Here is a 13,937-nt window from a genome sequence, read left to right on the forward strand (position 1 = left end):
GTCAACAAAATTCAAGATTATGCCCTGGGGAAAATGCTCAGGGGTTCAAAATTCATTTCCTTAAACGAGTAAAATAAACTGCAGCATGTGAAGAAACTTCCTGTGAATATTCAAATTATGAGGCAACCTCTACATAGCAGACAGTTTCACTGCTTGAGTGGTTGAGAGTAATTACACTTTTAGAAAAGGCCCCAAACAGCTTAAAGAACCAAAACATAGTAAGTACTGTACTTTTAAGTAGAAGATTCTAGGGGGAGAGATGGGGAAAATATAAGTTAAATCTGTGAACAAGGTCAGTCTTATAATATTCGGAGACCCGAAACACAACTACAGCATAATAATATCCTTTAACCTCTTTCTCCACATGAGAGAAAAATAGAAAAAAACTTTTCATAATTGTTCTGACACTTCCTTTGGAGCAAAGTCAGAGGATTGAGAATCTGTAGGAAACTTCTCTGGAGATAGAGAATTTGAACCATTTGTCTTTAAATTTAATACTACTGCAGGACATCCACAGCTAAACTGTCTCTAAAAGGACCAGTAAATGAAAACTCGGTAATTTTTAAAGCAGGTCAGTGAAAATCGGGAAGGTTAACAGAGGTTTTGTTGGGTAAAGTCGACTCAAGAGCCCAAAATGCAAATTACCAGTTGCAAGAACAGTCACAGAGACTTCAGTTACTCACCAGGTCATTCGGACTCTTCCCTTAAAGAAAGGCCAGTAAGGCTTTAGGGATGGAAGACAATAGAGCACATAGACATTAGGGAACGTACCTTACGTCACAGTGAATTAGTGGCTAAACTTGGATAAAAAGTTGGGATTCCTAACTAACCACAGATCATGTGCTGTGTCATTAACCAGCAAGGTCTTAAGAGCATTTTACCCTCACCCAATGTTACTAATACCTCATGGGTGCTTAAGGAAACACTCAACTGCTGACAATACTTCCAAAGATTATGGATCTCAATCTTGACTACAAAGCAGAGGAACCAACAGAGCTTTTAAAGATTCTGATGCCCAGACCACACCCTAGCCCAATTAAATCAGAATCCCTAGGGGCAGGACCCAGAGATCACTACATTTTTAAAGCTCCCTAGATAATTTCAATGCATAGCCAAAATCGAGAGCCCCAGGATTAGTCCTTAATAATACATATTTATAGTTTTATCATATTAAGAAACCTTTATCACATGTACATACATGCACAGCACATATGCCTTCACAGATGAATTAATAAATCATAAAGCCACATGTGAAAACTTAATACTGAAGTGAAATTTAGGTAATTACATGTTCATTTTCAACTCTGAGACAAAATGCCTACAAACCCAAATCACGTACACCCCTTCTTCTGATTTATCCCATAATGCTCATGAAGGACAGACCTTGAAATCAAACAATCTGTTATTAGAGTGGGACTGTGGCTCTAGAAAATGGACATTTTGGATGCAGTCATTCAAGCAAATTGGAAGTTGGAGAATCCCTGCGTACCTGGGCTCTGCGTGGGAGCCAAAAGAGATGCTGCATCTGGGCATGGCTCAATGGTACACCAGCTTTCTCGGTTTATCTGAAGAAAAAGAAAAAGAGATTGAGTTTCAGACAGTGAAGTAGTGTGGGATGTTTATACAGCTGTTTCAAGTATATCTACCACACCAACACTCCTATCTTTTTCTTTAATATTTTACTGCAAAGTGGGTAAAATTATGTCAAGAAAAAACCTTTTTCACAACACAACAAGGCAATCTATATTCAATTAAGACTCTAAAGAAACTGTCAGTAAAAGTTAGGCATATAAAAGCAAGAGGAAAAAAGATATACAAAGAGGAAGATCATGGTGCAGGCCAATGGTGAAATAAAAAAGAAACATAAGTTAACAGGTGAAAAGGATCAAATATTGAAATATGCATTTCACATCCTAGGTTGCAACTTAGAAAATGCAAAAATAATTCCTATTTATTCAAGAATTACTGTATGTTGGGCATCAGGTTAAGAATTCTACATATATTATTGCATTTAATCCCCACACTAGCTCCAAGAAGTTTGTAATATCTCTATCCAAAGAATAGCTTGGCTTGGAGGAGTTGCTAAGGTAATAAATGGCGGGACTGGGAATGGAATACAAACCTATGTGATTCTAAAGCATATTAAGAAGCACATACACCCGCCCTAAAACATTTTTTTTTAATTTAGCCTTTACAACTCCAAACCATCTTAACATTATAACTTTCTACTTTCATTAGATTAAAAATAATGTAATTTTTAAAACTACCATTAGAGATTTCAACAGCCTTCTCTCAGTAATTGATAAAACAGGTAGACACAAAATCAGCAAGAATATACATAAAGAACTTGGAAAACATCATCAACCAATTTGATTTAATCAACATAACTGAGCCTTTTACCCAACAATAGAATACACATTCTTTTCAAATGCACATGGTATGTTCACCAAGATAGAATATATTTTGTCGTATAACACAAGTCTCAAATTTGAGGATTAAAATCATATTAAACATGCTCTTTGACCACAACAATATCAAATTAGAAACCAAAATCAAAAAGATGTCTGGAAAAACCCAATATTTAAAAAATTTTTTAAAAAAACTTCTAAAAAGAAATCTTAAGGAAACATTAAATATCAGAAAATATTTCAAGCTGAATAAAAATAGAAATACCACATATGAAAATTTGTGACATACAGCCAAAATAATGCATAGAGCAAAATTTATAATATTAAATCCCTGTACTAGAAAAGAAATGTCTCAAATCAGTGATCTAGGCTTCCACCTTAAGAACTCAGAAAGAGAACAAAATTAACACAAAGCAAACATGATAAGTAAAACAAAGAGCAGAAATCAGTGAAAGAGAAAATAGAAAAATAAAATCAATAAGATCAAAAGCTGGATCCTTAGAAGATCAGTTTACTGATATCAGTAAAACTTTAACTAGATTGACCAAGAAAAGAATTCTAAGTTAAAAATTACCAGTATCAAGAATTTAAAGGGGGACATCACTACAGATCCTACAGACACTGAAAGGATAATAAGGAAATATCAATATTACGAACAAGAAATACAACAAGTTAGATGAAATGGAAGCATTTCATGAAAGACACAAACTACCAAAATTCTTTCAAGAACATACAGATAATCTGAACACCCTTATTCTATTAAAGACGTTGAATACATAGTTTAAAACCTTCCTGTAAGGAAAACTCCAGGCCCAGATGACTTAAGAGGTGAATGGCACCAGACATTTAAGGAAGAAATAATAGCAATTCTACACCAACTCCTAAGGAAAACAAAAGAGGAGGGAACAATATACAGCTCATTTTATAAGCGCAGCATTACCCTGACACCAAAACTAGACAAAGACATAAGAAAATTATAAATCAATATCCTCAGGAACATAGACGAAAAAATCCTGAACAAAAGTTAGGAAAATGAATCCAGCAATACAGAAAAAAGATAAACATCGTGACCAAATTCATCCCAGTAAAGCAAGGTTGGTTTAACATTTGAAAATCAATTTATTAACAGACCAAAACCTCCCACAAACCAACGATTATCAAGAGATGCAGAAAAGAATTTGGCAAAATTCAACATCTAAAACTCATAGAACACTGAAAACAGAAAGGAAATTCCTCAACCTGATAAAGTGCATCTATTTAAAAAATCCTGATACTTCACTCTGAGATCAAAAACAAGGCAAGAATGTCCACTCTCAGCACTGTTATTCAATATGTACAGGAGGTTCTAGCCAATGCAGTAAAGCAGAAAAAGAAATAAAATGCATAGGTGTAGAAAAGAAGTAATTTTACTACTTCATTCATAGATGGCATGATTATCTATGGAGAAAATCTCAAGGAATCTACAAAAATGCTACTAGAATAAATGAGTTTAGCAAAGCTGAAGGTTATAAAGTCAATGTACAAAAAAAAAAATTAATACTAGTCCTATATATTAGGAGTGAACAATTAAAAATTGAAGTTAAAAACAAAGGTAATATAATTTACAATAGCATCAAGAAATATAAAATAATTAGGCATAAATTTAATAAAATATGAGCAAGACTTGTACTCTAAACACTGCAAGACACTACTAAGAAAAATTAAAGCAGGCTTAAATAGAGACACCATGTTCATAAATCAGAAAACTCAATTCTGTTAAATTGTTAATTCTCCCCAATTCATCACTACTTGATCTCAAGACTTACTATAAAAGCTTTTATGGGAGATTGGTTCAGGATGGCAGAGTAAAAGGACGTGCGCTCAGTCCCTCTTGCGAGAGCACTGGAATCACAACTAACTGCTGAACAAGCATCGTCAGGAAGACACTGGAACTCACCAAAAAACATACCCCACATCCAAAGACAAAGGAGAAGCCACAATGAGACGGTAGGAGGGGCGCAATCAATAAAATCAAATCCCATAACTGCCGGGTGACTCACAAACTGGAGAACACTTATACCACAGAATTCCACCCACTGGAGTAAAGGTTCTGAGCCCCACGTCAGGCTTCCCAACCTGGGGGTCCGGCAATGGGAGGAGGAATTCCTAGAGAATCAGACTTTGAAAGGTAGCGGGACTTGACTGCAGGACTTGGACAGGACTGGGGGAATCAGAGACTCCACTCATGGAGGGTACACACAAAGTGGTGTGTGCATCAGGACCCAGGGGATGGAGCAGTGATCCCATAGGAGACTGAACCAGACTTATCTGCTAGTGTTGGAGGGTCTCCTGCAGAGGCGGGCGGCGGCTGTGGCTCACCATGAGGACAAGGACACTGGTAGCAGAAGTTCTGGGAAGTACTCCTTGGCGTGAGCCCTCCCAGAGTCCGTCATTAGCCCCACTAAAGAGCCTGGGTAGGCTCCAGTGTTGGGTTGCCTCAGGCCAAACAACCAACAGGGAGGGAATCCAGCTCCACCCATCAGCAGACAAGCAGACTGAAGTTTTACTGAGCTCTGCCCAACAGAGTAACACCCAGTGCTACCCACAACCAGTCCCTCCTATCAGGACACTTGCACAAGCCTCATAGATAGTCTCATCCATCAGCAGACAAGCAGACTGAAGTTTTACTGAGCTCTTCCCAACAGAGCAACACCCAGCACTACTCACCACCAGTCGCTCCTATCAGGAAACTTGCACAACCCTCATAGATAGCCTCATCCACCAGCAGAAGCAAGAAGAACTACAACCCTGCAGCCTGTGGAACAAAAACCACAATCACAGAAGAACAGACAAGATGAAAGGGCAGAGGGCTATGAATCACATGAAGGAACAAGATAAAACCCCAGAAAAACAACTAAATGAAGTGGAGATAGGCAACCCTCCAGAAAAAGAATTCAGAATAATGATAGTGAAGATGATCAGGACCTCGGAAAAAGAATGGAGGCAAAGATCAAGAAGATGCAAGAAATGTTTATCAAAGACCTAGAAGAATTAAAGAACAAACACCTAGAAGAATTAAAGAACAAACAAACAGAGATGAACAATACAATAACCGAAATGAAAAATACACTAGAAGGAATCAATAGCAGAATAACTGAGGCAGAAGAACGGATAAGTGACCTGGAAAACAGGATGCTGGAATGCACTGCCACGGAACAAAATAAAGAAAAAAGAATGAAAAAAAAGAAGACAGCCTAAGAGACTTCTGTGACAACATTAAACACAACAACTTTTGCATTATAGGAGTCCCAGAAGGAGAAGAGAGAAAGGACCCGAGAAAATATCTGAAGAGATTATAGTCGAACACTTCCCTAACATGGGAAAGCAAAGAGCCACCCATGTCCAGGAAGCGCAGAGAGTCACAGGCAGAATAAACCCAAGGAGAAACACACTGAGACACATAGTAATCAAACTGGCAAAAGTTAAAGACAAACAAAAATTACTGAAAGCAAACAAGGGAAGAACGACAAATAACATACAAGGAAACTCCCATAAGGTTAACAGCTGACTTCTCAGCAGAAACTCTACAAGCCAGAAGGGAGTGGCATGATATATTTAAAGTGATGAAAGGGAAGAACCTACAACCAAGATTACTCTGCCTGGCAAGGGTCTCATTCAGATTTGACGGAGAAATCAAAAGCTTTACAGACAAGCAAAAGCTAAGAGAATTCAGCACCACCAAACCGGCACCACGAAACAACAAATGCTAAAGGAATTTCTCTAAGTGTGAAACACAAGAGAAGAAAAGGACCTACAAAAACAAACCCATAACAATTAAGAAAATGGTAATAGGAACATACATATCTGTAATTACCTTAAACGTGAATGGATTTAAATGCTCCAATCAAAAGACACAGGCTTGCTGAATGGATACAAAAACAAGACTCATATATATGCTGTCTACAAGAGACCCACTTCAGACCTAGTGACACATTCAGACTGAAAGTGGGGGGAAGGAAAAAGATATTCCATGCAAATGGAAATCAAAAGAAAGCTGGAGTAGTTATACTCATATCAGATAAAATAGACTTTAAAATAAAGAATGTTACAAGAGACAAGGAAGGACACTACATAATGATGAAGGGATCAATCCAAGAAGAAGATATAACAATTATAAATATACGTGCACCCAACATAGGAGCATCTCAATACATAAGGCAACTGCTAACTGCTATAAAAGAGGAAATCGACAGTAACACAGTAACAGTGGGGGACTTCAACACCTCACTTACACCAATGGACAGATCATCCAAAAAGAAAATTAATAAGGAAACACAAGCTTTAAATGACACAATAGACCAGATAGATTTAATTGATATTTATAGGACATTCCATCCAAAAACAGCAGATTACACTTTCTTCTCAAGTGCGCATGGAACATTCTCCAGGATAGGTCACATTTTGGGTCACAAATCAAGCCTCAGTAAATTTAAGAAAATTGAAATCATATCAAGCATCTTTTCTGAACACAACACTATGAGATTAGAAATGAATTACAGGAAAAAAAACGTAAAAATCACAAACACACGGAGGCTAAACAATACGTTACAAAATAACCAAGAGATCACTGAAGAAATCAAAGAGGAAATAAAAAAATACCTAGAGACAAATGACAACAAAAACATGACGGTCCAAAACCTACGGGATGCAGCAAAAGCGGTTCTAAGAGGGAAGTTTATAGCTATACAAGCCTACCTCAAGAAACAAGAAAAATCTCAAATAAACAATCTAACCTTACACCTACAGGAACTAGAGAAAGAAGAACAAACAAAACCCAAAGTTAGCAGAAGGAAAGAAATCATAAAGATCAGAGCAGAAATAAATGAAATAGAAACCAAGAAAACAACAGCAAAGATCAATAAAACTAAAAGCTGGTTCTTTGAGAAGATAAACAAAATTGATAAACCATTAGCCAGACTCATCAAGAAAAAGAGGGAGAGGACTCAAACAATAAAATTAGAAATGAAAAAGGAGAAGTTACAACAGACACCTCAGAAATACAAAGCATCCTAAGAGACTACTACAAGCAACTCTATGCCAATAAAATGGACAACCTGGAAGAAATGGACAAATTCTTAGAAAGGTATAACCTTCCAAGACTGAACCAGGAGGAAATAGAAAATATGAACAGACCAATCACACATAATGAAATTGAAACTGTGATTAAAAACCCTCCAACAAACAGAAGTCTAGGACCAGATGGCTTCACAGGTGAATTCTATCAAACATTCAGAGAAGAGCTAACATCCATCCCTCTCAAACTCTTCCAAAAAAGTGCAGAGGAAGGAACACTCCCAAACTCATTCTATGAGGCCACCATCACCCTGATACCAAAAGCAGACAAAGATACTAAAAAAAAGAAAATTACAGACCAATATCTCTGATGAATATAGATGCAAAAATCCTCAACAAAATACTAGCAAACAGAATCCAACAACACATTAAAAGGATCATACACCATGATCAAGTGGGATTTATCCCAGGGATGCAAGGATTCGTCAATATATGCAAATCAATCAACGTGATACACCATATTAACAAATTGAAGAATAAAAACCATATGATCATCTCAATAGTTGCAGAAAAAGCTTTTGACAAAATTCAACACTGATTTATGATAAAAACTCTCCAGAAAGTGGGCATAGAGGGAACTTACCTCAACATAATAAAGGCCATACACGACAAATACAAAACAAACCTCATTCTCAATGGTGAAAAACTGAAAGCATTTCTTCTAAGATCAGGAACAAGACAAGGATGTCCACTCTCACCACTATTATTCAACATAGTTTTGGAAGTCCTAGCCACAGCAATCAGAGAAGAAAAAGAAATAAAAGGAATACAAATTGGAAATGAAGAAGTAAAACTGTCACTGTTTGCAGATGACGTGATACTAAAGATAGAGAATCCTAAAGATGCCACCAGAAAACTACTAGAGCTAATCAGTGAATTTGGTAAAGTTGCAGGATACAAAGTTAATGCACAGAAATCTCTTGCATTCCTATAAACTAATGATGAAAAATCTGAAAGAGATATTAAGGAAACACTCCCATTTACCACTGCAACAAAAAGAATAAAATACCTGGGAATAAACCTACCTAGGGAGACAAAAGACTCTTATATGTAGAAAACTGTAAGACACTGATGAAAGAAATTAAAGATGATATAAACAGATGGAGAGATATACCATGTTCTTGGATTGGAAGAATCAACATTGTGAAAATGATTATACTACCCAAAGCAACCTACAGATTCAACGCAATCCCTATCAAATCACCAATGGCATTTTTTACGGAACTAGAACAAAAAATCTTGAAATTTGTATGGAGACACAAAAGACCCTGAATAGCCAAAGCAGTCTTGAGGGAAAAAAACAGAGCTGGAGGAATCAGACTCCCTGACTTCAGACTATACTACAAAGCTACAGTAATCAAGACAATATTGTACTGGCACAAAAGCAGAAATATAGATCAATGGAACAGGATAGAAATCACAGAGATACACCCACACACCTACGGTCAACTAATCTATGACAAAGGAGGCAAGGATATACAATGGAGAAAAGACAGTCTCTTCAATAACTGGTGCTGGGAATACTGGAGAGCTATATGTAAAAGAATGAAATTAGAACACTCCCTAATACCATACACAAAAATAAACTCAAAATGGATTAGAAACGTAAATGTAAGACCAGACACTATAAAACTCTTAGAGGAAAACATAGGAAGAACACTCTTTGACATAAATCACAGCAAGATCTGTTTTGATCCACCTCCTAGAGTAATGGAAAGAAAAACAAAAATAAACAAATGCGACCTAATGAAACTTAAAAGCTTTTGCAAAGCAAAGGAAACTACAAACAAAACGAAAAGACAACCCTCAGAAACGGCAGAAAATATCTGCAAACGAATCAACAGACAAAGGATTAATCTCCGAAATATATAAACAGCTCATGCAGCTCAATATTAAAAAAACAAACAACCCAATCCAAAAATGGGCAGAAGACCTAAATAGATATTTCTCCAAAGAAGACATACAGATGGCCAAGAAGCACATGAAAAGCTGCTCAACATCACTAATTATTAGAGAAATGCAAATCAAAACTACAATGAGGTATCACCTCACACCAGTCAGAATGGGCATCATCAGAAAATCTACAAACAACAAATGCTGGAGAGGGTGTGGAGAAAAGGGAACCCTCTTGCACTGTTGGTGGGAATGTAAATGGATACAGCCACTATGGAGAACAATATGGAGGTTCCTTAAAAAACTGAAAATAGAATTACCATATGACCCAGCAATCCCACTACTGGGCATATACCCAGAGAAAACCGTAACTCAAAAAGACACATGCACCCCAATGTTAATTGCAGCACTATTTACAATAGCCAGGTCATGGAAGCAACCTAAATGCCCATCGACAGACGAATGGATAAAGAAGATGTGGTACACATATATAATGGAATTACTCAGCCATAAAAAGGAACGAAATTGGGTCATTTGTAGAGACGTGGATGGATCTAGAAACTGTCATACAGGAAGTAAGTCAGAAAGAGAAAAACAAATATCGTATCTTAATGCGTATATGGGGAACCTAGAAAAATAGTACAGATGAACCGGTTTGCAGGGCAGAAATTGAGACACAGATGTAGAGAACAAACGTATGGACACCAAGGGGGGAAAGCGGCGGGGGTGGTGGTGGGATGAATTGGGAGATTGGGAATGACATGTATACACTGATGTGTATAAAATGGATAACTAATAAGAACCTGCTGTATAAAAAAATTTAAAAAAAAAAGTACTTTTAGAAGTTCAGATAATTTCCCAAAATGTAGAGATAGTGAAGGTTTTAGTTCAGTGAAGTATTTGTTTTTGTATTGTTAATAGCTTTAGCTTTTGGAATGCTAAAATTAAAAAATTTTAAACTCAAAAAACAAAACAAAACAAAAACAAAAACAAACAGATTAAATAAAATCCATACCCTCCCCTAAAAAAAAGAAGAAAAAAGAAAAGCTATATTGTGGCTCCCCTGGTGGTGAGGTGGTTAAGAATCCGCCTGCCAATGCAGGGGACATGGGTTCAAGCCCTGGTCCGGCACGATCCCACTAAGCTCATGCGCCACCACTACTGAGCCTGCGCTCTAGAGCCTGCGAGCCACAACTACTGAGCCTGCATGCCACAACTACTGAAGCCCGCGTGCCTAGAGCCCGTGTTCCGCAACAAAGAGAAGCCACCACAAGGAGAAGCCCGTGTACCACAACAAAGAGTAGCCCCTGCTCGCTGCAACTAGAGAAAGCCCACGCACAGCAACGAAGACCCAGCGCAGCCAAAAATCAATCAATCAATTTATTTTTAAAAAAGGCTATATTAATAAAGCCAGTTTTGTACTGGTATAAAGACAGGCATACAGATCGAAAGAACAAGAGAGAATCCACAAATAGACCTTCACAGATATGACCTACTCATGTTTGACAAAGATGTCTAGGTATTCCAATGAGGAAAGAATAGGTTTTTAACAAATGATGTTGCAAAAATTGGGTGTTCATGTGAAAACAAACAAATAAATCTCCCTCAAATCTCAAACTTCATATTGTCTATAAAAATGAGCTCAAAATATATCTAAATGTTAAACTTAAAACAACAAAACTTCTAAAAGAAAACAGGGGAATGTTTTTTGTGACACTGGGTTAGGCAAAGATTTCCTAGCATGCATTAAAAAAGCATGAAAAAAAACTTGTAAATTTGACTACATCAAAATTCTTTTAAAGTCTTGCTCCTCAAAAGGCATTGTTAGGAAAATGAAAAGGCAAGCCACAGACTGGGAGAAAATATTTACAAAACATCTATCTTCTAAAGGACTGGTAATTAGAATATTAAAATACACATAACAACAACAACAACAAAACCTCTTACAATGCCATAAGACAAACAACATGCTTTTTCAAATAGGTAAAAGATTTGACTAAACATTTCATCAAAGAAGATGTATGAATGGCAAATAAACACAGGAGAAGATGCTGAACACCGTTAATCATCAGGGAAAAGAAAATTAAAACCACAAGGAAATAACAGTCTACAGCCATTCAAATGGTTAAAATTAAAAACTGATAATTCCAAGTGTTGCCAAAGATGGAGCAACTGAAACACTGGTAACATTGTTGGGAGAAGGCAAAATAGTAAGTCACTTCAGAAAGCAGTTTAGCAGTTTCTTATAAAGTCAACCATATATTTATAGACAACATAGCAATCAATCCCACTGTGGTATTTACTCCCCCAAAAATCAAAATATACCTTTACACAAAGACTTTTACTGGAATTTCATAGCAGCTGAATTCATGATAACCCCAAACTGAAAACAGCCCAGACTGTCATCAATGGGTAAATGGATAAACAAATTGTGATACAGCATTCAATGCAATAGACTCAGAAACAGAAGGAATGAACTACTGATACAAACAACATGGACAAATCTCAGGATCACTATGTTAAATTAAAAGAAAAAAGCCAGACAAAAAGACTACCTACTGTATGGTTCCATTTATATAATACCTTAGAAAAGGCGAAATTAATACAAGAAAGCGTATTAGTGATCAACAGGGACTGCAGGAAGAGGCTGACTGCAAGGGGACGGGAGGGAACTGCAGCGGTGATGGAAACGTTCCTATCACGACTGTGGCAGTGATGACACAATTCAAACAGTTGTCAAAACTCATCAAACTGTGAACTTAAATTGGTGAGTTTTATTGTATATAAATTATATCACAATAAAGGTGAAAAAATGTATCCCCAAAAGAGAAGTATAATATTATATTTTAGTTTTTACCACTCCCAAACACCTTAACATTATAATCCTCTAGTTTCATTAACACTGAAACAGTCAGTGGATTCTAAACAATATAAGTAGGAGTATCTAAACAAATTACTAAGTAGTTGAATATTTATAATGCTCAAAGATGATTTTACTTAACGGTTTCTACAATATCATGTGTACCTACTGGTAAATTTCGGATCTTTGGTGAGAAGATACTAAACTATATTGGTGAGAGGGACCAACAGTTTTACTAAGTATGCTACGTGGGATAAGGTAGAAAGCTATGGGACATTCTGTCAAATTACAACTGTTTGACAAAGAAGAAATGCAAGGAATTAAGCTGCTTGCAAATAACCATGAAACAAAACAAATCATTCGCTCCTTTCAGCTCTTTCACCATTAGAGAGGAGAGGAGGTGGGGACCAGGGGCCATCAATGTTTCAATTCCTGGTGTGCTACAAAATGATGCCAAAAATTTGAAAGTGATGTTGAATGGAAAGAATCTCCAGCAGGTTCCCTGGGATTATGCAAAATATCCCCTTTCAAAATGCAATTTGAATGTGCCTAAGGAAGAAACCTCAAATTCAGTAATGTTAACAAACCCTATCCACATCTTTCAAAGAATCGAAGCAGCAAATTTTCTTTAAAAAAAATCTTCCATTTAGAGAAGGATTTTCTTACTGTGAACTGCATCTCATTTGAAATGAGCCAAAGTTCACTTCCAGTGAAGTTTCTCTGTTAACAGGAAAAGCAAGAGTCCAGAATTGCTGTACTTTTGCTCCATGAATACAGCAACAAATTTAAGTAGGTAACAGAAATAAAAAAGCAGATCCTTTAAACAGCGAAGAATGCCAAGCCGCTCTGAATTATCACGACATTGCTCTCTCCCTTTCCATGACCTTCAACACCTCTTCAGTCAACATTTTAGGAAACTTTGTTAAAATTCTTTATCTGAGAATGTTTTTCATCACCTTTTCACACATCATTCCATAGCCAATAAGTAAACCGAACGTTCTTGCCTTCAATATTTGAGGGACTAATACTTTACACTTTTCATGTAATTTTAGGCATTTGCGTGTTACAGAAAGTGAGTTATACATTTTGCAAAATAACATATAATGTAAATAATCCATAAATATTTATTTAAAATAATGTATTATTTAACAAAAATAAAAATATTTAAGAGTATTACTTAAAATAATATATAATAAATACTGAAAGAAATTGAAATTAAATCAAACCTCTAACTAAATACACTAATTTCTGAATAACCATGATGAGAACATATTAGTGATGGGAGGCAATTCCCCATGGGTCTCCCCTTTTTCTGCATGTCTTGTAAGCAAAGGACACTGACTGTCCTTTTGTTCTAGACTATCTTTTCAAGAATGTCTATGTATCAAACAGCCTTGGAAGATAGAGATATTGTTTCTTTCTGAAGCAAAGGGCAGATGTGTTGAATCAGAGCAAAGGTCAGGTAGGCTTACCGCCCAATGTAAAAATTCACGTTTCCTAAGGTTGGGGTCCCTCAGCTGCGACAGAGCATCTACCTGGGCCCCTCCGTATTGCCCCCGTGAGACTAGGGAAGCAAGAAGAACCAACGAGAAGCTGATGCTCATGGTGTTTTTTGAACGATGAGTAATAAATTCATCTGTCTCTGACCCAGGAGTTCCGTGACG

At 36.7% G+C, this 13,937-nt stretch overlaps 1 protein-coding gene across 12 annotated transcripts in view; it reads right to left on the reverse strand.

Annotated features, from left to right (window-relative positions):
* AKAP13 (A-kinase anchoring protein 13) overlaps nucleotides 1-13,937 on the reverse strand; it is a 351,713-nt gene that overhangs the window by 93,805 nt on the left and 243,971 nt on the right. For all 12 annotated transcript variants that reach the window (XM_057541952.1, XM_057541951.1, XM_057541950.1 and 9 more), the window contains one exon: nucleotides 1,490-1,565. In XM_057541952.1, the coding sequence (XP_057397935.1) occupies nucleotides 1,490-1,565 (76 nt within the window). The remainder of the gene's footprint in view (nucleotides 1-1,489; nucleotides 1,566-13,937) is intronic.

Source organism: Balaenoptera acutorostrata, chromosome 3 (genome assembly GCF_949987535.1).
Source record: "Balaenoptera acutorostrata chromosome 3, mBalAcu1.1, whole genome shotgun sequence".
Classification (NCBI taxonomy): domain Eukaryota; kingdom Metazoa; phylum Chordata; class Mammalia; order Artiodactyla; family Balaenopteridae; genus Balaenoptera; species Balaenoptera acutorostrata.